This window comes from Cervus canadensis, chromosome 16 (assembly GCF_019320065.1).
Source record: "Cervus canadensis isolate Bull #8, Minnesota chromosome 16, ASM1932006v1, whole genome shotgun sequence".
Taxonomy (NCBI): Eukaryota; Metazoa; Chordata; class Mammalia; order Artiodactyla; family Cervidae; genus Cervus; species Cervus canadensis.
In genome coordinates, this window is record NC_057401.1 from 38,371,526 (window position 1) to 38,397,816 (window position 26,291).

At 40.6% G+C, this 26,291-nt stretch overlaps 1 protein-coding gene and 1 long non-coding RNA gene across 3 annotated transcripts in view; one reads left to right on the forward strand and one right to left on the reverse strand.

Annotated features, from left to right (window-relative positions):
• Positions 1–10,338, reverse strand: part of TARS1 (threonyl-tRNA synthetase 1) — a 24,502-nt gene extending 14,164 nt beyond the window's left edge. The window contains exons 1-4 of one of the 2 annotated variants that reach the window (XM_043488827.1): positions 10,091–10,269; positions 6,249–6,329; positions 4,252–4,442; positions 1,461–1,553 (exon numbers count right to left, since the gene is read on the reverse strand). In XM_043488827.1, coding sequence (XP_043344762.1) covers positions 1,461–1,553; positions 4,252–4,442; positions 6,249–6,329; positions 10,091–10,147 — 422 coding nt within the window. In that variant the 5' untranslated portion in view covers positions 10,148–10,269. Of the gene's footprint in view, positions 1–1,460; positions 1,554–4,251; positions 4,443–6,248; positions 6,330–10,090 lie in introns of both variants that reach the window. The other variant, XM_043488826.1, reaches the window with a different exon arrangement.
• A 1-nt stretch (position 10,339) lies between these two features.
• Positions 10,340–24,562, forward strand: LOC122454378. Its single transcript, XR_006273370.1, has 3 exons — positions 10,340–11,524; positions 17,097–17,214; positions 24,220–24,562. It is a non-coding gene; the product is annotated as an uncharacterized LOC122454378 (long non-coding RNA).
• Positions 24,563–26,291: the final 1,729 nt, after the last annotated feature.

Sequence of the window (26,291 nt, forward strand, 5' to 3'; positions counted from 1 at the left end):
TATATTTGTGTGTGTGTGTGTGTGTGTGTGTGTGTGTGTGTGTGTGTGTGTGTGGTAACCCTGCATCAAGCCTGTCGGCACCCTTTCCAGAACTATATATATTTGTGTGTGTGTGTGTGTGTGTGTGTGTGTGTGTGTGTGTGTGTGTGTGTGTGTGTGTGTGTGTGTGTGTGTGTGTGTGTGTGTGTGGTAACCCTGCATCAAGCCTGTCGGCACCATTTCCAGAACTGCATTTGCTTACTTTGTGCCTCTGTGTCACATTTGCTTAATTCTCACAATATTTCAAACTTTTTCATTATGATGATACTTGTTGTTATGGTGATCTGTGATCTTTGATGTTAGTATTAAGATTTGCTGTAGGTTCAGATGATGGTTGGCATTTTTTTAGTAATACAGTGTTTTTAAACTAGGGCATGTCCTCTTTTTTCAGACCAAACTATTGGACAGTTAATAGATTAGAGTATAATGCAAACAGCTTGTATATGTACTGTGAAACCAAAAAATTCACATGACTTGCTTTCCTGTGATGGTCTGGAACTGAACCTGTAATGTTTCTGAGGTTTGACTGTGTATTATATGGTGATGTACATTTAACTTTCTGAAATAAAATTAAAAAGCAACAGAATTGAAGATAGTCCCCAAGAATATAACTAGAAAATTCTGAAAATTTCAAACACTATTATTTGACACCTAATGCTTCTTGTTTAAGCAAACATGGCAACTATAACAAACAATAACAACTTCCAGTAGCTAACATTTTAATTTCTTCAAAATTAATTTTCCATAAAACCAAGCTATTTAGACTCTAAAGAAAAAAAAGGGGTGGGGGGAGATAGGGCGGTTCTAAATAACTTCTCTGCTTTTCTTCTGCTTGAAATCTGTAATAGATCTTTCCTTTGAGAGGCGACACTAATCTCAGAATTCTGCAAATGCCTAAAATGATATTATTTACAACAAACATATGTGAAATGAAATGCTATCTAGTAAAACATTTTATAATACGGATAAAAACATCACCTAAATACATAGTACAAAGTACAAGTGATGAGGTGTCAGACCACACCAGGTACAGAAGTCACAGGAGCTCTGAGGAAGTGAAAGTAGCACAGATCAGAGACACCTGGACAGGCTTTAAACATGTGTCTAGTGGTTAAGAATCCGCCTTCCTTCCAAAGCAAGGGACGCACATTTGATCCCTGGTCGGGGAATGAAGATCCCACATGTTCTGGGCAACTAAGCCTTCACACCACAACTACTGAGCCTGCATGCTCTAGAGCCGGCATACCACAAATAGAGAGAAACCCACACATCGCCATGAAGAGCCCATGGGCCATACCGAAAGATCCACATGCTGGAATGAAGATTCATCATGCCAGAACAAAGACCCAATGCAGCCAAAAATAAACAAATATTAAAAAAAAATAAAGTACCCGGGGGCTGAAGGATCAGAAGATTTGGACAGGAAGAAAAGGAGAGGAAGTGGCACTCCAAGTGTGAGAACTGGCATGGATGCAAGCAGAGATGTGTTAGGAGAGGTACAGGCAGCTGTGTGGCTCAGGCAGGATTGAGTGTGGTTAGTCAGATTACAGACGCGAACGTGCAGCTGGAGAGGCAACAGTCTGTAACACTCTAACCTGACAAAAGCAGGCAACACCCTACACCATGAAGCCCTCACACGGCGAGTCTTAAGTCTACCACCAGCAGGCTTGGACTAGCTGAACTTGCTGTGGGGGCTGGTTCACTCCTTGTTCTGTTTAAGGGTTTACAATCTGTTTATATATCCTTCCCTGCTGAAGCATCAGAACTGAAGAACAAACAGAAAACCCATTCCTACCCCATCTTCAGTGTTCCCACTGAATTTCCCATTATATTATACCCAATGTTTCCTTTCCCCCTGAGATCAAAAGGATCAAAAAAATAATAATAATAATTCTACATTCACAAAAGATACATGGAGTTGTCAGAGGGAAGCATATTTTATCATACTGGTGTAAAACACTTGTCAAAAGATTAAAGTACTGATGAATAGGTGATTAATATTCTCTGTATTCTTTGGAAAGAAAATAAGTTTCATCTTAGGATCCAAAAGGTACTCTGAGATGCTAACAATTTTGAAAATACAGATTATACATGAATAATACTGGATCATTTCAATTTTTCAAAGAAGGGGTAAAATAATCTACAAAGTAAGATTTGGAACAAAACTTCAAAGAAGAACATTCTGAAGCAAATGGAGCAACCCCCCTCCCTTTTTTCCTTTCATATATTTACTACAAATCACCTGAACCTTTAAATAGCCTGTTATTCACGCTATACATTTTCACAGAACAAGAAGTTATTACAGGCTTTTGTAAAAGTGTCATAAAACACTCACTTTCATATCAGTGACTTAATTCTAGGCCTAGGGTTCACCAGTGTCTTACATGGTTCAACTTAGAATTTTGATGTTTCCCCCAAAATATTTTCTGACTAGTTAGCCTCAATGGAAGCATTAATTAAAAAGAAAGGGAAAATTATTTTCCAATTGGCCACTTGATAAAGTACAACATAATCTGAAGAATGTTGTAGTATGTAGAGAATGAGTTCCTGGAGTGACAGGAGCCTGGATTTTAACACTGACACAGCTACAATCTCATTGGAGACTGGAGAAATGGAGAAATCTCTTAAACAACCAACCTGTAAAATTCTCTCTCAAGTGAAAGGCTGAACTGATACTTAAACATCTATCCATATATCCAGTTATATATGACCTCACATGGAAACTTGCTTAATATTCTTACCATCTTCAGAGTAAGGTAGAAGTACTTTAGGTAGAAATACTTGTCGAATTAATAGCAACATTCCATTCCCTTTCTAAGAAGGCCAGGGCATACTGAACACATGGCTCATGGGCCGAACTGCTCCTACCCCCACTAGCTGGAGGGCTTACTAAAAACCAGCTGTATGTGATGGCTCCCAAATTTGTTTGTGCACTTGTTATTGTATCTCTTAGGTTCAACAATATGATAGCGATGATAATCATTTTTGACAATTCATATGATGATTTCAGTGGTTTCAGCTCAATATGTAATCATTATAAGTAAACAGAAACAGGTAAATAATACAACAAGGGAATTACAATTCTGTGAAAACCAAGTTGAATGTTTGGGAAGGCTTGATACAGGCAAGTCACTTAAAAAAAAAAGTTGTCAAGTCAGGTGTGGATGAAACAACTACATAAAAATCTGGAAGGATTTGCACTCAGATGGCTTCTCAAGTGTGTGAAGATAATGTAAACGTTTAATTAGCACTCCACCCACCCCCAACCTTGGTATTATAGTCGTATTAGTCATTTTTTTAATGACCATAGTTTGCCAATATCGGGTAGAAAATATATGCATCAATTTATGCCAGGTGTGGATGAAACAATTGCATAAAAATCTGGAAGGATTTTGCACTCAGAAGGCTTCTCGAGTGTGTTAAGATAATGTAAAAGTTTAATTAGCACTCCACCCACCCCCAACCTTGCCATTACAGTCATATTAGTCATTTTTTTTATGACCATAGTTTGCCAATACCTGGTAGAAAATATATGTATCAATTTATGCCTTTCCAACTTTATCATTTTTTGATAAATTTACCAGCTATTCATCCCTATCATATCAAGAAAGCATTTACTTTATTACAAAGTATGCATCTAATTTTCACTTACCTGAAATAACTTTAACCCAGCCCAACAAAAGTTTTAACATTAGATTTACAAAAATAATAGTTTTTCATGTGTCATGTTAGTTTTTTAACTTTCCCATTTGAGATGAGGTACTTTCATTTTTAATTTTAAAACTGAGATTTTAGTAAAAATAGATGAAGCAGTCTCTACTTGCTTATGTGACATTTTATGATCAAAGTAGAAGACATATATGAGGATATGCAATCCACTCCAGTATTCTTGCCTGGAGAATCTCATGGACAGAGGAGCCTGGCGGGCTACAGTCCATAGGGTTGCACAGAATCAGACACTACTGAGGTAACTTAGCATGCATGCATGCAGAAGAAATATATAATCTTTTGTAAAATAAGACCAAAGTCTTCAAGATACTAACTTTGAATCTTGACCACAAGGCTCTAAACTGTTTCGATTTTTTTAAAAACCCAAATTAAACAATAAAAGCATTGAACAGGAACATAACTGTTATGAGGATAAAACTTGGAAAGATAAAAAAAAAAGTTTAGTTACAAACAACAAATGGTCAAGACAGGTATAGCTCATACCTAATTCCACAAGCAATTTGATATGGTGTAGTTTTCCAGGATTCTGCATCCACCTGTTTACCATCAGGCAGGGTGACTTTAATGGGCTTACTATCTTTTTCTGCCTTTTCTGCCAGAATGGAATCGTGTTCTGCTTTTAGCTTATTGTACATCTCAAGACGTGTGTTAATATATTCGGGCCAAGGATTCAACTGCAAGATAACAAATAAACAGTCAGTAAATACTCATATTCCTTTTCATATAGAAAAGCAAAAGAAATAATAATAAAAAGATTTATCTTTTTTTTTTTTAAGATTTATCTTATGTGAAGTAGTGCTTTATTTTTTTCCCTCTTACAAAATTTCCTTCTCATTTCAATCCAATTTTTTGGGGGCCTTTAATTTTTTTTTTTTAATGGAAGAGTCTTGATCTCTTTATAACTCCCTCCTACCACAGTTATTCCCTTTCTTTAGTCATTCAGGGGCTCTTAGGGGGCTTTTTATTAAATCATCACAGGGGTCCATACTCCTTGATAGGGAAGCACCAATAAATTAACTGAAAGCTCAGAGCCCATCATTCTATTAATACAATGCTGCTTATACTACCTGGTCCCACCTACTCAGAAGCATCAGTACGGTCCTACCCACCCACATAACCCTCTGGATCTTACTGCCGTTTATCTCCACATCCATTTGACACTTCCTGATCAGAAGCACTTAGTGTTAAACTTAACTTATTCACCACTCATGGAGCAGACACTCTCTGTATCTGGCCCTGCAGAGGAGAATAAGACCTACCCGCTGCCCTTAGAAGGGGAACCAGACAAGTACATAAATGATGGGGGAGTATGGAGGAGAAGGAAAGGTCTTGGATACCTCACTGTACACTTTTTTCCAGACAGATCACTTAACATACATAATCAATCACATCACACACACATTCTTGAATCAGAAAAGTCCTGGAATTATATCCCTTCTTTCCTATTTCCAGGCTAATTCTCAAGCTTTAACAGAACAGTATGTACTACTCATATTGAAAGTATAAAAAAGAAATTAGGGAACATTATGCATTTTCTTACAAATTCTGAAATTCAGTCAACAATTCCCCCTACAGTTACAGTGGGATACAATGGACAGAACGTAACAGAAATGGTTATGTAGGGCTCTAAGCAACACTTAGTGGTGCTTGATCACCTACAAACTTACGTTTCAGTAAGTGGAAGTGCTTTAAGTTTAGCAATGCAATGTTTATAAAAAGAGCTCTTAAGTCAGTTTACTGTGCTATAGGGTACTTCTTAAGAGCCTATTCCTTTCTTCTTCTGTCTTTTGGTCATTTTCTAAAGAGTCTCTAATAAAACAGTTGCAATGACAAAAGCAAAAAGTGAAGCCTAGTTCATAGCAGTTCAACTTCAAAAACAAAGTAGGAAGACGAGTCTCACCGCCTCCTACAGCCCCCAGGAACTAGGTGGATTCTGGGATGACTCCTGAGATGCCAGTTCCTTCCAGTGTCTGCCTGGCGAACTGAAAGCATTTTTGCTACACTTGTGAGGCCTCCAGGAGATTTGTCCTGGCTTAAAACCAGTCCCTAGTGGCAGGTCCAGGTGGAAACAGTGTGAATGGGGTGAAGGAATGGGGTTTTTTTTGGTTTCTCTTGTACTCAATATAAGCTCAAACACCAAGTCCCTCAATGTCTCATTGAAGGAAATGGTCAGAGGGCTAGCACCCAATCTGGAAACTGAATAATTATCACAGTCCTCTTTTTACCAACGTTTGTTCTCTGGTTTTCACATCTAATCCCACAGATTATCTTACAATCATACTTCAGCTGTTTTTCTTTTTCAATAACAAGTAACCGCTAGTCTTTCTTTCCCTCTTAGACTTTCCTGGTTCTGCTCCCTGATTTTTCCATCTTGTGCCATCCTAAAATCCCATGAAAACCATAAGACTCTCACACAGGACGAGTCTAAGACAGTTCCCTGCCCGGTCAATCTCTGATGAGAGAGCCCTGAAAACATTTACCTCTGCTCGACCTCCATCCCCCGATCCTTCTTTATTCTTCTTCTTGCTTCCTTCCTTTTGTTTCTCTTCACCAGCACCTACCTAAAGAAGCAAAAAAGACATGAAGCCTCTTTATTTTAATTTAATTTGACATCCATCCAAGCTACCCCTAGGAAAGTTTTGAGGATGTTATTTTAGCATCCGTTTTTTAAAAAAGTGGAAGTCTGATTTTGAAAGACGAGGAAATTTCACCACTGCCAAAGACAAGTTAACAACTTACAATTAAGACAGGCCTTTAAAAAGCACAGAAGAGTTACTTGGTAATATCCAAGTCCTCAAATTTCATTCACTTTCCCTATTCTCATGATTCCTGCTTCAAGTTTAAATGGACATATACTATATAGTCACAAGAAGCATGCAATTTATTTAGTTTGTATTTTCAGGAAAAAAAAATACTAATGTAATATATACTGACCCATTCCATAAATACTATCCAGAGCCCCTGTGCTCACAGTATTTGTTTTAAAACCCTGCAGAAGAAGCAAACATAAGACTCAATCCCTATCATGTACAAACTTAATCTTTCCAGAGAAACTAAGGCATACAGGTGTGAGAAACTCCTAGAGGAGAAAAGAAAACAGCTGTAGCACTCTGATGTGAGGTCAGATGCGCTAGGCCAACAGCAACCATTAGAGCTTTAAAAGACTTTACAGGACGGAGGTTTCAACAGGCTGGATGTTGAGAATGGAGGACATTTCTTTATTTTGTATATTATTTTAAGACTTTTTATTTTGTATTGGGGTATAGGTGATTAACAATGTTGTGACAGTTTCAGGCGAACAGCAAGCGGAGGGACTCAGCCATACATATACATGTAGGGCAATGAAGGACATTTCTTTATTACTGGAAACGAGACAGTGATAATGACTAAACCTCTTAGGAAATCTTGTCAGTGGAGACAGGAGAGGGCTCAGACAGAAGTGCTAAAAGTTACCATAAAGAATGTGGACTTCTTAGAATTCAGTTCAACTCCAGGAAGTCACAGAAAGTTTTAAAGTAGGAAGTCCTGTGCAAGAAGACACCAATGGCAAGAACTAGTCTTAACCAGTGGTTCTCACCCAGAAGCAGTGCCCTGTTCAGTGAACGTTTGGCAATGTCTGGAAACCTTTTAGCTTGTCACAACTGGGGAGTACAATTGGCATAGACTGGGCAGAGGCCAGGGAAAGTGCCAAGCATCCAACAAGGCACAGGACAGCTTCCCACAACAAAGAATTATCCAGTCTGTAGTGTCAAGAGCATTGAGGTTGAGAAATCCCGAACCACATTAAGGAATACTACAGGGAACGGCTACCCACTCCAGTGTTCTTGCCTGGAGAGTCCCATGGACAGAGGAACCTGGTGGGCTATACAGTCCATGTGACTGCAAAGAGTCGGACATGACTAGCAACTAACAGTACTACACTACTACAAAGAGTATCATCTCAGAAATAAATGGCTTACCTCCCTGTCACTGCTCAGAGAGAAACATCCTAGAGCAAATTGCACCACGTAAGTTTTACCATCTACAGAGTTCCTCCACAATCACCTCGGACTCTCACAGAAACACTGTGAGATGGCTATCATTATTCCCATTTTATACATGATTAAATTAGAAAAAGTTAGATAATTTTTCTAGGTTCAGAAAACCTTAAGTGGTAGGAAGAAAAGACACCCACCCAGAGGCTGACAGTGGTCAACTCTAAGGGAGGAAGTGATCTTCAGCAGTGAAGGAGTGTTAGGGCAGAATTGGGGATAGGGGTGGGGGCACAACACTTTAGTTTTGTAAATGTTTTGACCTTTGAACTTTTTAAAAACAGTTCAAGATATATTCCTACACCATAAAATGCACCCACAAAAAAAAAAATGCATAATTCAATGGCTTTTCAGTGTATTTACAGTTGCCCAACTATCACCATAATCAATTTCGTTACCTGTAAAGGAAATCCTATATACTTTAGCAGTTATTCCTTCCTCCGCCATCTCCCTAGCACTTGGCAACAACTAGTATTTCTGTTTCTATAGCCGTGCCTATTCTGGGCATTGCATACAAATGGAATCATACAATAAAGTCATTTGTGACTGGCTTCTTTAAGCCAGTATATGATTTCAAGATCATCTACATTATGTATATCAGTACTGCACTCCTTTTTTACTGTCAAATAACATTTCATTATTTATTCATTTATCACTTGTGGACATTTTGATTGTTCAATTTCACAAAGCTTATGACTTGCATCACTTAAAACACAAAACAAATTGTAAAAATATTACTCCAAATTTCCTTTTAAGCTAACACGTCTCCTACTCTGGGATTCAGGACTTACTGAACTTTTAAGGTTCATCTACAGCCGACAGTTGAACAATAAATACACTGTTAAGTCCATTCTAGTCAAGTAAAGTACTGACAGGATTGTAAGATTACCTGCATGCCTTCACTATATGATTAATATTATATTAATTATAACATGATAGTGAGTATTATGTGATATATATTATACATAATATACACTACATATACAAGTAATATATAATATATAATAATAGAATATAATAGTGAACATTAATATTATTAGTAACTAGCCAAGTATTCAGGTAAAAAGATGGATACAAAATTAATTGCAGGTCTATCTATGAAAATTCAAAACGGAAAGAGAAGGAAAGAATTCTGTTTTTCAGATTAAATGTTTTTGGTCACATGGATACTGCTAAATGAAAGCAGTAATGATAAAGGAGAGAACTAACATCAAGGTTTTTTTCTGTGTTGTACAACACCTCTCCATTTGACAAAAGAGGCTAGTGGCTCAAAAAGAGTAAGTAACTTTTTATTTGCATACAGCTAGTAAACAGGGTTTCCCTTAAAGAAACCGTCTGCAATGCGGGAGCCCTGGGTTCGATCCCTGGGTTGGGAAGATCCCCTAGAGAGGGCAAGGCAACCCATTCCAGTATTCTTGCCTGGAGAATTCCATGGACAGAGGAGCCTGGTGGGCTACAGTCCCTAGGGTCGCAAAGAGCCGGACACGACTGAGCGACTAAGCACAGCATAGTGAACAGTAGAGCCACGACACTAAAATGGGTCTCTCTGGAACCCTGAGGTCCACTTCCCCTTTCCTGTAACAACTGGAAACGTGACGGGACAGCCGTTCTTCATTTCCAACGAAAACAGAACAAAGATGGGCAAGTGTACATACTATATATTTACATAAAAGCGATCTGAATTTTCAACCCAAAAGTTGGCCCACAGAACAGGATTGGGAAGATGTTCCCAAGCATAGTATGCTACTGAAGGAAAAAGTTCAGACGTGAAATGATGAACGTTTGTTGTCAATGTGACAAGGCAAGCCTCCAGCATCCGGCAACTGTGTAACTTCTCTAGAGTTTGCCAAGAGGGGTGGTCTCCACCGTTTATTATACACTTGGGCAGATACCGGTGACTTGGTTTTCCCTTACTGGGTCTTTTACCCGTACGTGGTTTTAAAATTAAATGAGGCTCCGCAACATTCTTCCTGACTAAAGTGAGCCAAAGACGCTAGTCTATAAGTCCAAAGCTCTAGATTCTAGTTCTCTTGTCGGCTTCTAATTAGTTGTGTGGCTCTGAGCAAGACACTCAGCGTCCTCATCTACAAAAAGAGGATGGACCCAGAGATGATCTGCAAGGCCCCGCCCTGCTTAATGAATCTGCGATTCCTCTCCAAAGGGGGCCCTGACTTGTCCCGGAGTTCCACCGCCCCCCGCCCTGGGTTTCTCCACCCTTCTCTCTCCCCACGCTGGGCAACACGGGTACAAGAGCCCCAGCGCGGCCTCCGGGATCCACTCAGCCCACTCACCGGCTTCTCCTCGTCTCCCATTTTCGCTGAAGGGCTACTGGCCTGCTCCTCGGACATCCGCAAACCACCAAGAGAAAACTAAATCCCAGATCGACGGCCAGGAGGAAAGGACAGCTGTCTCCAAGCAGGCGCCGAGGAGCACTGCGCTTGCGCCTCGTGGTCCACAGATGATGCAATCGGAAAGCGCCCAAACTCCGCCTCCTCCAACCTGATGGGAGAGCAGGCAGCTAATCGACAACCCGGAATGGCGGGCCCTCCTTTCTCTAAACCAATAGAAAAGCGTCTTTGGTGATACCCCTTCTAGAAAATCTGGCAGCGGCGGGGCGGGAGAGGAAACTACAGAACCTGCACTCACTCCTGGCGGGTTATAGGGCCATCCCCGGAGCCCAGAAGTCCGCAATGCGCGTGCGCCTTCTTCCGGGCTGACTGCGCCTGTTACTCCAGGGCCCTTTCGGCCGCCGTAGCGAGCAAGACGCGCTAAGTCTGAGCTTCCGGGAAGTTTCCGGTTACCGGTTCCTGGCCCAGGGTCAGACCCTGCAGTAGAGGCCAGAGTTCCTTGATGCTTCGGCGCTATCCTGACCTGCCGTGACTGCTGAATTCTGCGGACTTTTCCCGGCTCTCAAGTCTATAGCGGTGAACCAAGCGAGGCCCTCCTTCTTGCAATCCAGAGTTCCCAAGACCTAAGCCTTGTTGATCCGGGGACGAGCGCCTTTCCTCGGATATTCATTATTATTACACGCCACCTCCAGTCTATTGCATCAGGGAACTTTTCCACAGAGACTATGAAAATGCAACGAAACTTTACTTAAGGAAATAACCACGCCGACTCCTCGGATTCTCCCACACAGAGGTCTCAGTGTTTGGAATCGAATGACTCTCATTTATTTTATCAGTCAATTTAAAACAGTCGCTATTTTGAAATCAGAAGCATAATGAGCTGGTTTACAGTTTATGTACTCCACCAAGTTTCATGGATTATATTTTCTAAACATCAGTCCTCGACAGCTTGCCTCCTTCAGGGTCATCCTTTCATGAAGTTCAGTCAATAGCCTCCTAACCCGATTTCTTGTGTTCATTTTTTTTTTTTTCACATGCCAGCAGTCTATTTCTCAGTGAATTTCCTTTTATTATCTTTCCACAAGGGAGAATAGTCTTTTTAAAAAAATACAAATATAATCATGGCAACCTCTAGCTTTAAGTGGCTTTCAGTGTAAAGAAAGTCATGGTTTTGAAGGCCTCTGACTGCCCCGCTTTTTCACTACACTGAGCTGCAACCTTAATGACATTTTTATTTTTTGGGTCTGCCTATTGAGGCTATTCTCATTCTCATCTCTGCCTGCCCCACATACTTTTTGCCTATTTAGCAACTACTTGTTAGATCTCAGAAACCGTTTCTTTGAGGGAGAATTTCTTGACCACTCTTACTGGGATGGGGTAAGTCTCCCTGTTACATATTCTGGTAGCTTTCTGCAGCGCTCTTTGTAGCACAATTGTAAAACCACTTCAGTTTTACAATTAAAAAATTATTTTCTCAGGTTGAAAACGTCACAGAAGCACAACTTGTGTATTTTTGCCAGCATCTAGCAGATAAAAACCTGACACACAGTTGATGTTCAATACATGTTGAGGGAATTAATGAGTGTTGAGACAATCCTTGCTTGAAAAACTACCTCTTAATATGGATTGTGAAAGAAAAAAACCCAAGACTCTATACTAATGAGATTGAGAAGAAGGTCTATAATTAGAGTAGATTATTGGTAGTACTTGGTGGATGTTCTCTTTAAGAAGTTCCAGGAGTTAGACACAATTTTATAGGCTTAAGTAAATGAATCTGACTTCCTATATTTAAATCACAATGAGAATCAGCAAGATCTAGTCTTTGCTTCTAATGCAAAACAATTTAATTGTGCTCATTAGCAGTGTTTTCCTGATGAAGACCAAGAAAGATCAAGATACTGAATTTGCTAGAGGCAGAACAGTGTTAGTGGCTCAGTCGTGTCCGACTCTTTGTGACCCCATGGACTGTAGCCCGCCAGGCTCCTCTGTCCAGTGGATTTTCCAGGCAAAAATAGTAGAGTGGGTTGCCATTTCCTTCTCCACGGGATCTTCCTGACCCGGGGATGGAACCTGGGTCTCCTGCACTTTAGGCAGATGCTTTATCCTCTGAGCCACCAGGAAAGCCCCAGAGGCAGAATAAGATTGGCTAAAAATTACAGTGTTCTTACTGCGGTGAAACTTGTTCTCATTTAACCTCAGAACCAGTCCTGGCCTAAGAACGGTAAAAAGAAAAAGCAGAAGGCTTTCTGAAGGGGTCAATGTGGTACAGGAATGTAGAAGCAGCTGCGGAAAAAAAAAAAAAAGAAAAAGTTGCTGGCAGTATCTTGATGGCACAGTGCCCTGTGGTGTTAGGAAAGGGGTACTTTCATCACATGCACATTGAGAACTAATTAAAGATGGGAGCTTCCAGCAGATCTCAGTCCATGCTGTTATGCAACTTTTTTGTATTTACCATCCACACAAAAATGTTGACTGACAACCAGTATTATGCTTAGTACCCTACATACTTTCTAAGATAGTGATTTCCAACAGCTCGGCATTGAGAAGTGGAACAAAATTATTTAAGAGCTATGCTACAAAAAAAAATGTTACAAATAATGGAAGATTACACATAATCAACTTTTTAGAAATATGAATTAGAGAAGATTCAAGATGATATATAATAATTTCTTATTCACTCATGTAAGACCATTAGAGGGGGAAAAAAAGGAAGTACAAAGGGTGTATAACAATGGAAGAAAGTTCTGCTTTGGTGTTGGTACATCTTAGAAAAAACATTCAGCTGGAACATAACCAGGTAAGAATAATCTGATTACAGTGAGAATGAGGAGGGGTGGTCTTTGGTTGCAAAGAGACTCATCTGGTGATTTTAACTAACAGGGAATTTATCCCTAAGCTACATGAAGTAGAAAGGGAAATTGGAATCTCATCTGTGAGGCCAGGCCACAGGGACTGTAGGAAAATTGACAATTGGGCCTCATGGGAGGCTGCAAAGACTGCAGCTTGATGAGTAATCAGAATCTGAGGTATTCTGTTGTAACAGGAAGCTGTGTCTTTGAACTCTAGTAGGAGGCTTCCCTGGTGGCCCAGTTGGTAAAGAATCTGCCTGCAGTGCAGGAGATGTGGGTTCAATCTCTGGGTCAGGAAGATCCCCTGGAGGAGGAAATGGCTACCCACTCCAGTATTCTTACTGGGAAGTCCCATGGACAGAGCAGGCTGGCACCCACAAGGTCTCAAGGAGTTGGACATGACTGAGCAACTGAACTTGAGATGAGCACTCTGCTAGTAACAAGATTCAGTCAGTCTTGTCTTTTGTTCCTCCTAGTACCAGCTGGCCAGTTTATTTCATGTGTCTTGGTTCAAATTACGAGGGAGTATCAAAGTAGTTGTCTAATGACCAGGGCACATCATTGTAAGTTACAGGCCAGCTTATGGATGGGTTGGTTGTTCCTTGGTTGGCACCAGGTCAGGTGCCTCCCCTGGTCTGATCCGTAATAGCTGAGGGGTTGTCATGTGGTACAGCCATCCTGCTGCAGGGATCAACTGCTTTCCCCATAGACTGTGGGCATCTTGAGAAGGAGATGATGAGCATGACAGGTGCTAACAAGTGTTATCTCTAAGGCAAAAGTTGTTTGTGATTTGACAGTGTTTTCAGTTACTGTATAGAAACTTGGGTGTTATTTCACTTAAAAATGACCAAGAGGGTTTTTTTTTGTTCTGGGGTGATTTTTGTGTGTGTGTGGAGGGGTGTGTGTGTGTGTTTTGGTAGGGAGGGGATGCAGGGGTGCTTAGCTTCTAATAACATCTGACAAAACTACTTGTTCCATGGAATGCACTTTGGAAAATGTGACACCATTTATAAGGTGTTTATTACTATGAAAAGATTACTTACCAATCACATCTGGAGTGACATAATGTTTTTCAAATAAATCTTGATTTATGTTTTAGTGTGAAGTCCTTAGAGCTATCAGATAAATGGTCCCTACTGATATGAATTTTTTCATTCTGATTTCTTTGCAATTCATCTTAGAGATCATTTTACATATGAAAAATATGGTTAAAATTATGAATATTGTTGAAAATGATGCCAATCATCATGCAGAATCATGGATACAAAAATGAGCTGAATGTGGCTCAGATCATGAACTCCTTATTGCCAACTTCAGACTGAAATTGAAGAAAGTAGGGAAAACCAGGATACCATTCAGGTTTGACCTAAATCAAATCCCTTACTATTATACAGTGGAAGTGACAAATAGATTCAAGGGATTAGATCTGATAGAGTATCTGAAGAACTATGGACGGACGTTCGTGACATTGTACAGGACATAGTGATCCAAGACCATCCCCAAGAGAAAGAAATGCAAAAAGGCAAGACGGTTGTCTGAGGAGGCCTTACAAATAGCTGAGAAAAGCAGAAAAGCTGAAGGCAAAGGAGAAAAGGAAAGATCTGCCCATCTGAACACAGAGTTCCAAAGAATAGCAAGGAGAGATAAGAAAGCCTTCCTCAGTGATCAGTGCAAAAAGAGGAAAACAAGAGAAGGGAAAGACTAGAAATCTATTCAAGAAAATTAGAGATACCCAGGGAACATTTCATACACAGATGGGCACAATAAAGGACAGAAATGGTATGGATCTAACAGAAGCAGAAGATATTAAGAAGTGGTGGCAAGAAAAGACATAAGAACTATACAAAAAAGATCTTCATGACCCAGATAGCTATGATGGAGTGATCACTCACTTAGAGCCAGATATCCTGGAATGTGAAGTCAAGTGGGCCTTAGAAAGCATCACTACAAACAAAGCTATTGGACGTGATGGAATTCCAGTTGAGCTATTTCAGATCCTAAGAGATGATGCTGTGAAAGTGGTGCACTCAATATGCCAGCAAATTTGGAAAACTCAGCAGTGACTACAGGACTGGAAAAAGTCAGTTTTCATCCCAATCCCAAAGAAAGGCAATGCCAAAGTGTGCTCGAACTACCACACAATTGCACTCATCTCACTCGGTAGCAAAGTAATGCTCAAAATTCTCCAAGCCAGGCTTCAACAGTACGTGAACTGTGAACTTCCAGATGTTCAAGCTGGATCTAGAAAATGCAGAGAAACCAGAGATCAAATTGCCAAAATCCGTTGGATCATTGAAAAAGCATAAGAGTTCCAGAAAAACATCTATTTCTGCTTTATTGACTATGCCAAAGCCTTTGACTGTGTGGATCACCACAAACTCTGGAAAATTCTTAAAGAGATGGGAATCCCAGACTACCTGTCGTGCCTCCTGAGAAATCTGTATGCGAATCAAGAAGCAACAATTAGAACTGGACATGGAACAACAGACTGGTTCCAAATCAGAAAGGAGTACATAAAGGCTGTATATTGTCACCCTGCTTATTTAACTGATATGCAGAATACATCATGCGAAATACCAGGCTGGATGAAGCACAAGCTGGAATCGAGATTGCTGGGACAAATATCAATAATCTCAGATATGCAAATGACATCACCTGGATGGCAGAAAGTGAAGAAGAACTAAAGAGCCTCTTGATGAAAGTGAAAGAAGATAGTGAAAAAGTTGGCTTAAAACTCAACATGCAGAAAACTAAGATGGCATCTGGTCCCATCACTACATGGTAAATAGATGGGAAAATAATGGAAACAGTGACAGACTTTGTTTTTTTGGGGGGGGGGGGGGGGGGGGAAGGCTCCAAAATCACTGTGGATGGTGACTGCAGCCATGAAATTAAAAGATGCTTGCTCCTTGGAAGAAAAGCTATGACCAACCTAGACAGCATATTAAGAAGCAGAGACATTACTTTGTCAACAAAAGTCCGTCTAGTCAAAGCTATTGTTTTTCCAGTAGTCATTTATGGATGTGAGCGTTGGATTATAAAGAAGCTGAGCACCAAAGAATTGATGCTTTTGAACTGTGGTGTTGGAGAAGACTCTTGAGAGTCCCTTGGACTTCAAGGAGATCTAACCAGTCCATCCTAAAGGAAATCAATCCTGAATATTTATTAGAAGGACTGATGTTGAAGCTGAAACTCCAATACTTTGGCCACCTGATATGAAGAACTGACACATTTGAAAAGATGCTGATGCTGGGAAAGATTGAAAGTGGGAGGAGAAGGGGACGCCAGAGGGTGAGATGGATGAATGGCATCACCAGCTTGATGAACATGAGTTTGAGTAAGCTCTGGGAGTTGGTGATGGACAGGGAAGCCTGGCGTGCTGCAGCCCATGAGATCGCAAAGAGTCGGACATGACTGAGTGACTGAAATGAACTGAACTGAGACCACAGTACAGAAGATAATGCTGATGCAGATTTATTTATATATAATATACATGTACATATGTGTATGTGAATATATATATATGTGTGTGTGTATATATATATATATATATATATATATATATATATATATATAACCGTATGTTTACTCAGGCACACGCACTATAACTTTGTCAAGTTGAAGCTCACTCAGAACTAACTCTTTGAGTATTTTACACCAGTATTTCTAGTTTACTTTCCAAAACTGTCTAAATGTTCTATGAGTGTTTTGATTTGACAGTGTCAGTCTTTAGTGGGTGTCTCCAAAATAGAAAGTCTGTCTAAACCTTGCAGAAGGCACTCTGTGGTGTTTAAATCCTAGTTTCTTATAAGTTATTTCAGTTTGTTTAGTCGGTTTGCTTCCCATCCTGTTATATTTTATTTCTGTGGATCTAATTATTTTGACAAATAACATCTAACACAGTTCCTCATTTTCTGCTGCTTTTTTGAAGAACACCTTAGTTCTCTTCTACCTTTTGAGGTTAGTCCTTTTAGTATCTATCTGTCCTTTTCTTAAAGATATACTTTTTGCTTTCTTGCCTCCACCCTAATAATTTTTTCTTAAAAAAAATCTCTCTTTCTGCAACTTAATCAGCTTGTCTTCTCTTGTTTTATTTTCAGTGTAACAACTGCTGATTTCTAACACTAAGACTTGAAGTGTATTTTTCAAGCTCCTCGCCTTCTGCTTGGATATCCTAAGAATACTTGCTTCCCAGAGACTGAGACTTCAGACACAGGGGTTTGTAAAATGTAATTACTTTCTTCACCTTTGGGTTTGCAATACTTTAATTGAATTGTTTCTCTACTGCAGTTTTATGAAAGAACATAGTCTCTTTGTAATAAAGACCTCTATCCTTGACTTGTTGGTCAATAACATGTACTAATTTTAAAAAATGTTTTTAACAGTCAAAATTCTACTTAAGATCACATAGCTGGTGAAATCTCTGGATAAACCACAAAAGTCAAAAAAGTTACTCCCTGCACACTTTTAAATACAGTTCCAAAACCATGCAGAGAAGAGTGGAATTTGGGACAACTGCTGAAGCTCTGGATACCTAGCAGTCCTAGTCCTACCACACAGCAGTGCTCTTTAGTCCGTGTGTAGCTTTGCTGTCTGTCTACTGTCTGGAACATTGGCTGAGAAAGACTGAGAGAGCAAATATTATTCCATTTGACAACACTTACAGAATGCCCCGGCCTAATGTTTAGTGCATGGGAAAAAATTGAAGCAGCGACTCTCTCAGGAAGTCCTTCCAGAGCCTGTCTGATGTCTTCGTGTTCCTCGGCTGTAAAATGAGGATAAGAATAACTCATGATTCTGGAACTTGTTGGGAGAATACAATCAAACTAGATGTATGAAACTAGATGTACTTTGCAAACTCTGAAGGGCTATAAAAGTTAGTCATGTTTAGGAAATGAATGTTCTGGCTAATTACCCGCTCAGGCTTTGTCTAGGTTCATTAGTTCAGTTCAGTTCAGTCGCTCAGTCGTGTCCGACTCTTTGCGACCCCATGAACCGCAGCACACCAGGCCTCCCTGTCCATCACCAACTCCCAGAGTTTACTCAAACTAATGCCCATCGAGTTGGTGATGCCATCCAGCCATCTCATCCTCTGTCGTCCCCTTCTCCTCCTGCCCCCAATCCCTCCCAGCATCAGGGTCTTTTCCAATGAGTCAACTCTTCACATCAGGTGGCCAAAGTATTGGAGTTTCAGCTTCAGCATCAGTCCTTCCAATGAACACCCAGGACTGATCTCCTTTAGGATGGACTGGTTGGATCTCCTTGCAGTCCAAGGGACTCTCAAGAGTCTTCTCCAACACCACAGTTCAAAAGCATCAATTTTTCGGCACTCAGCTTTCTTCATAGTCCAACTCACATCCATACATGACCACTGGAAAAACCATAGCCTTGACCAGATGGACCTTTGTTGGCAAAGTAATGTCTCAGCTTTTTAATATGCTGTCTAGGTTTGTCATAACTTTCCTTCCAAGGAGTAAGCGTCTTTTAATTTCATGGCTGCAATCACCATCTGCAGTGATTTTGGAGCCCGAAAAAATGAAGTCTGATACTGTTTCCACTGTCTCCCCATCTATTTCCCATGAAGCGATGGGACCAGATGCCATGATCTTAGTTTTCTGAATGTTGAGCTTTAAGCCAACTTTTTCACTCTCCTCTTTTACCTTCATCAAGAGGTTTTTTAGTTCCTCTTCACTTTCTGCCATAAGGGTGGTGTCATCTGCATATCTGAGGTTATTGATATTTCTCCCTGCAATCTTGATTCCAGCTTGTGCTTCTTCCAGCCCAGCGTTTCTCAGGATGTACTCTGCATATAAGTTAAATAAGCAGGGTGACAATATACAGCCTTGACGTACTCCTTTTCCTATTTGGAACCAGTCTGTTGTTCCATGTCCAGTTCTAACTGTTGCTTCCTGACCTGCATATAGGTTTCTCAAGAGGCAGGTCAGGTGGTCTGGTATTCCCATCTCCTTCAGAATTTTCCACTGTTTATTGTGATCCACACAGTCAAAGGCTTTGGCTTAGTCAATAAAGCAGAAATAGATGTTTTTCTGGAACTCTCTTGCTTTTTCGATGATTCAGCAGATATTGGCAATTTGATCTCTGGTTCGTCGGCCTTTTCTAAAACCAACTTGTACATCTGGAAGTTCATGGTCCACGTATTGCTGAAGCCTGGCTTGGAGAATTTTGAGCATTACTTTACTAGCGTGTGAGATGAGTGCAATTGTGCGGTAGTTTGAGCATTCTTAGGGATTGCCTTTCTTAGGGATTGCAGTGCAAACTGACCTTTTCCAGTCCTGTGGCCACTGCTGAGTTTTCCAAATTTGCTGACATATTGAGTGCAGCACTTTCACATCATCATCTTTCAGGATTTGAAATAGCTCAACTGGAATTCCATCACATCCACTAGCTTTGTTCGTAGTGATGCTTCCTAAGGCCCATTTGACTTCACATTCCAGGATGTCTGGCTCTAGGTCAGTGATCACACCATTGTGATTATCTGGGTCATGAAGATCTTTTTTGTACAGTTCTTCTGTGTAGTCTTGCCACCTCTTCTTAATATCTTCTGCTTCTTTTAGGTCCATACCATTTCTGTCCTTTATCGAGCCCATCTTTGCATGAAATGTTGCCTTGGTATCTCTAATTTTCTTGAAGAGATCTCTAGTCTTTCCCATTCTATTGTTTTCTTCTATTTCTTTGCATTGATCGCTGAGGAAGGCTTTCTTATCTCTTCTGGCTATTCTTTGGAACTGTGCATTCAAGTGGGAATATCTTTCCTCTTCTCCTTTGCTTTTTGCTTCTCTTTTTTTCACAGCTATTTGTAATGCCTCCTCAGACAACCATTTTGCCTTTTTGTGTTTCTTTTCCTTGGGGATGCTCTTGATCCCTGTCTCCTGTACAATGTCACGAACCTCCATCCATAGTTCATCAGGCTCGCTGTCTGTAAGATCTAGTCCCTTAAATCTATTTCTCACTTCCACTGTATAGTCATAAGGGATTTCATTTAGGTCATACCTGAATGATCTAGTGGTTTTCCCTACTTTCTTCAGTTTAAGTCTGAATTTGGCAACAAGGAGTTCATGATCTGAGCCACAGTCAGCTCCTGGTCTTGTTTTTGCTGACTGTATAGAACTTCTCCATCTTTGACTGCAAAGAATATAATCAATCTGATTTCGGTGTTGACCATCTGGTGATGTCCATGTGTAGAGTCTTCTCTTGCAGTGTTGGAAGAGGGTGTTTGCTATGACCACTGCATTCTCTGCAAGAAGGCAAGACTCTATTAGCCTTTGCCCTGCTTCATTCCATACTCCAAGGCCAAACTTGCCTGTTACTCCAGGTGTTTCTTGACTTCCTACTTTTGCATTCCAGTCCCCTGTAATGAAAAGGACATCTTTTTTGGGTGTTAGTTCTAAAAGGTCCTGTAGGTCTTCGTAGAACCATTCAACTTCAGCTTCTTCAGTGTTACTGGTTGGGGCATAGGCTTGGATTACTGTGATATTGAATGGTTAGCCTTGGAAACGAACAGAGATCATTCTGTCATTTTTGAGATTGCATCCAAGTACTGCATTTTGGACTCTTTTGTTGACCATGATGGCTACTCCATTTCTTCTAAGGGATTCCTGCCCACAGTAGTAGATATAATGGTCATCTGAGTTAAATTTACCCATTCCAGTCCATTTTTCAGGAGAGGCGGCCGTGAGAAGATACCCCTCATCCAAGGTAAGGAGCAGCGGCTGTGCTTTGTTGGAGCAGCCGTGAAGAGATACCCCACGTCCGAGGTAAGAGAAACGCAAGTAAAACGGTAGGTGTTGTGAGAGGACATCAGAGGGCAGAAACACTAAAACCATAATCACAGAAAACTAGCCAGTCTGATCACAGGACCACAGTCTTGTCTAACTCAATGAAACTAAGCCATGCTGTGTGGGGTCACCCAAGACGGTTGGGTCATGGTGGAGAGGTCTGACAGAATGTAGTCCACTGGAGAAGGGAATGGCAAACCACTTCAGTATTCTTGCCTTGAGAACCCCATGAACACTGTGAGAAGGCAAAATGATAGGATACTGAAAGAGGAACTCCCCAGGTTGGTAGGTGCCCAATATGCTACTGGAGATCAGTGGAGAAATAACTCCAGAAAGAAGAAGGGATGGAGCCAAAGCAAAAACAACACCCAGTTGTGGATGTGACTGGTGAAAGAAGCAAGGTCTGATGCCGTAAAGAGCAGTATTACGTAGGAACCTGGAATGTTAGGTCCGTGAATCAAGGCAAATTGGAAGTGGTCAAACAGGAGATGGCAAGAGTGAATGTCGACATTCTAGGAATCAGCGAACTAAAATGGACTGGAATGGGTGAATTTAACTCAGATTCATTAGGGACTATCCAAAAAAATCCCCCAAGTTAATCTTCAGTTTTATCATCTCTCTTCTTTGCTGAGAACTTGACAATGACTTTTCATTGCCTAGAGCAAAGGTTGTCCTTATCCTAGCATTAAAGGACTTTCACTACTTAGACCCTAGTAACATTCCAGTTTGTTTCTTCTCTGTCCTCATAAATTCCAGTGAAAGGGATGAACCCCAGGAGAGGTGACAGAGTGTTTTTTGTATCTTGGCCTTCTCACTTGGTCATGAACTTATTCCTTCAGATCCATCTAGATCTTGCCGTTTCTCAATACCCAGCATAACGCCTTAGCAAACTCATAACTAATATTTGTATCTAGAGCATTTGTTGGGTATATATTTTTCTTGGAAGTTAATCAAATGTTGGGAAACTTAATATGCCTCATGGCAATGAAGGGTCATATTTTCAGTATTTATTGCCTCTCCCTTTTTCTGTGCAGGCCCATAGGACTCAGCTTAGTTCCCTTTTCTTTTACAATGCCAGAAGCTACTTGCTTCCCAGAGAACTTTCTTCCTCCCAGATGGAGTGTGAGGTATGATTCTTCTCCGCTGCTCTCTTCTAGTCTGTTCCTGAGATGAATTCCAGAATGTTCCTTATTTTAAGCATTTGCAGTTGCACTTGTAGAGAGTAGATAGGGGAATGACAGAGATGGCGAATAGAGATACTTGATCAATTTGGCAGTGTTCTAATATTCTCCTTCCCTCACCTGTGTGGATCCTTTCCTTCTCTGGATCCTCTGTGATCTGCTTCTTTTATCTGAGCATGGCCCTCAAGGAGCAGCACTTCCCCAGTTCCTTGCCATTCAGGGGCCCCCTGGCTGTAGGATGACCATTTACATCTCAGGGGGTTCCAGCCTAGGTGCTTTGTGTTTAAACATCTGTGTTCCAAGTGGAAATCTCACCTTAATAACAACTACTACAATTTATTTAATCCCCATAATTATCCTGCATGGTACCTCATCCTCGAGGAAACAGATTTAGGGAGGTTCAATGGTTTGGTCACTGTTACAGTTAGTAAAAGCAGGACTAAGGGTGGACCACAGGTCCATTTGTCTCCGAAATTTGTCTCTTTTCCACTATTCCAAATTGCATTACCGTGACACTAGTTATTTCCTGGCAGTCACAGACTCTCACGGGAAAGCATATGAAGGCACTTGTGTTGTCATGTTGACCTTAGTGTTTGTATCCTTTATCATTTTTACCTGTTACTCTTTATAAAGCTGATTGAAATCAGAAACACTGTTTTGTATGTCCCTGTACTAGCCAGTTCACCTTTACTAAGGCTTTAATGCATAGCTTGTGTTTTGCTGTTGTTGTTCTTCAGTCACTAAGTTGTGTCCAACTCTTTGCGACCCCATGGGCTACAGCACAGCAGGCTTCCCTGTCCTTCACCATCTCCCAGAGTTTGCTCAGACTCATGTCCACTGTCTATTTATTGGTTAATTGTTCCAGAAAGGTTTCAAGAATGAATAGGTTCTTTTCTTTTTCTTTTTTATGAGCAGTGTAACTGGGATCATAATTCTAATCTTTCTTCATGAAATGACAATCTTGCAAGTGAAGAGTGATCTCAGCACATGACAAACAACAAAACCAAGCCAAAGGATATTTAAAATTATGTATCTGAAAGGGGCCACAAAGAAATGGGGTAATGGTTTTAAAAAAAGGTCCTGGACAGAGAGGCAGTATTTAGAGATGATGACCTATGTATAGTGAGTTTGGACTTTTCTTCAGGACCAGTGAGGAGTCATCAGAAGGATTAGATCTATCAGATTTGTTTTAGGAATGTACCTGAGAGAGTGGGTTGTTGTGCTGTGAAGCTGGAGGCAGAGAAATCTGGTCCTCCTTATGGGATCTAGTATTATTTCCCCAGCCCCACTTCCCACATTACTGTACTAGCAAGGATGCCTCATCATGTTTGTAAGTGAGGAATTGAGTTTCTACCCTATAGTGGATGTAATGAATATTATCTTTAGAACCTAGAGAGTCACTGGAGTACCTCATGACACTCCTATGACAGATAGTCATATTCAGAGTGAAACTGTAGCAATCCAATAAAAATAAGACCAGCAAAGCCTCATATCCTATGGAAATAAATATTTGGATCTTCCTACCGGATAAATAATTCAGCTGAGATACGATCAGAAGGTAAAAGGAACTTGAAATGAGTGAGGGAAGAAGACAGCCATGATTACCAACTTCAGATTAGTAAACAGCTACTGAAGTAGGAATTGTAGCAGTTATGCTAAATATAGTTTAACTGTTTTATCTTCCCACTCCTTTCCACCTTTCTCCATTTATGAAGGATACTGATGCCAGCTAGCTTTTAGTTTTCATGTGGGAACATTAATGAATGATATCAACAAGAATGAAACAACTGATGTGTGCTGGAGACACAAAATTTTCATTTGAATTAAAGACAAGAGTGTATATACTGAGGGTCAAAATGGATGGACTGTGTTGTAGGGTTTCTGACTTTTATTACACTCCCTACTCTTTCCCTGGGTCTGACTTGGAGGCTTACTGTTAGAGACTGAATGTTTGTGTCCCCCTAAAATTTTCATGTTGAAATTCTTACCCCTAATGTGACGGTATTAGGAGATGAGACCTTCAGAAAGTGGTCAGGTCTTCAGGGTGGATGCCTCATGAATGGGATTAGTGTCCCTGTAAAGGAGACCCCAGAGAGCTCCGCAGCCTCTCTGCCATGTGAGGATGCAGTGTGACGCTCTGAATCTGCAGGTGCACTGATCTTATACTTTCTGGTTTCCAGAACTGTGAGAAATAAATAAAACTTCTGTTGTTTATGAGTCACCCAACCTATGGTATTCTGTTATAGCAACCCGAATGGACTAAGACACTGACCTTCACCAAGTGATCTTCCTTTCTCAATGTCCTTTGGATTCAGCCGATGAGAAGTGCCAGCTGGAGATCAGAAGGGATGAGGAGAGTGAAAAGAGTATGTATTTTCCCGGTTTCTTCCTGGAAAGGATGTATCCCCTGACCAAATGTCATACCCCGGTCAGGATGTTTCCCCTGAACAACTCTCTGAATTCAGTGGTTAGGTAAATGCTCCCTCCCATACCCACTTCAGGAGTAAGAGTGGTATTATTGCTAGTCTTAAATCTTGCATTGTTTCCTGTGATTTCCTTACATTTTGCCCATGCCTCTGGAAATAGTCCTTTTAGTAAAATTTTTTCAAATTACCCAGTTTATGGTTGTCAGCTGTTCTTGCCAGGATCCTGATCACCTATAAAGAAGCTTGAATTTATTTTCACTAAATGAATGACTGCTTGACTTTGATTTGTTACCTCACTCAGATAGTGAAAACTGTCTAAAGCAGGATTTTCTCAGCCTCGACAGTATTGACATTTGGGGCCAAAAACTCTGTTGTAGGGGGCTGTTCTATGCCTTGCAGGTTGCTAAGCTGAATCCCTGACCTCAACCTACTATATGTCAGTAACACTCTTCTCTTAGTTGTGATAACCAGAAATGTCTCCAGATCTTCCCATTTGTCCTGTGGGGGCAGTATCACTCACAATTGAGAACAAGCGTCTAAAAGGCTGAAGTTACATCTGTGCAACCTTTGGTCATCATCGAACCAACAGGGCAGCAACTGGGAGGTCCTCCTTGGACCTTGAGTGTTTGTCGGTAAGGGACCACGTGGTCTTCTAATTGAATTGTATAGTCAGATAGTTTTTTTCCAAACTGAAGATTTCCTACCAAGTGATGGAATTATGACGACGTGATTATGAAAAAAACTATTTTTTCAGTTCCTTTTTCACATAGGAATATATATATGTGTATACATGTATATACATATCCTCTGTATTACAGTTCTCCAGAGACCAGAAGCAATAGGATACACACACACACACACACATATATTTATAGAGAAAGAGCATGAGAGGGATTTATTATAAGGAATTGCTTTTGCTGTTGTTCAGTCACTAAGTCGTGTCTGACTCTTTCGAGACCCTACGGACTATAGCCCACCAGGCTCCTCTGTCCATGGGATTTCCCAGGCAAGAATACTGGAGTGTGTTGCCATTTCCTTCTCCACGGGATCTTCCTGACCTAGGGATCAAACTCAGGTCATCTGTGTTGTAGGCAGATTCTTTATGATTGAGCTACCAATTGGATTTTGCACTTATGAAGACTGAGAAGTCCCAAGATCTGCAGTCAGTATGCTGAAGACCCAGGAAGGTCAGTGGTGTAAGTTCCAGTCTGAGAGCAGAGTTGACATCCAAGAAGAGCTGGTTTTTCAGTTCGACTTTGAAGGCAGGAAGAGACCAATGTCCCTCCTCAAACAGTCAGGCAGAACGGATTTCCTCTTACTTAGCTTTTTGATTCTATTCAGGTCTTCAATTGGTTAAATGAGGTCCACTTTCATTATGGAGGAGCAATATGCTTTAGCCTACTCATTCAAATGTTATTCTTATCCAGAAATACCCTCACAGGCACACCCAGAAAAATGGGGAAGACAAATGGATTGACCAGGCTTGGATCATGAATCTTTGGTGTTGAATCTTTTCTGGGGCTGAGGAAAACTGCCACTTCCCACCCCCACCATGTAATGAAGAATGGAGATAAGTGGTTTTCCAACAGAAAGTGGGAAAAACTGTCCAATAAAGTTGTCTTCTTTTGGCTACACATATAGTACACGATTAAATTTTTATTTTATAAAATTGCTCCCCATTAAATTTTAAAAGCATACACTGACAGTATGTTAATCCTTGGTTGATAGGTAGTTAGATAGTAGGTAGTAAATATGTATATTTAAGCATCAGTGATAGGCTCAATATAACTCTAGGTATTAGGTATTAGGACCACCAAACTACCATTCAATTGCACTCATTTGTCTATGATAAAACTAGAGAGCATATTAAAAAGCAAAGACATCACTTTGCT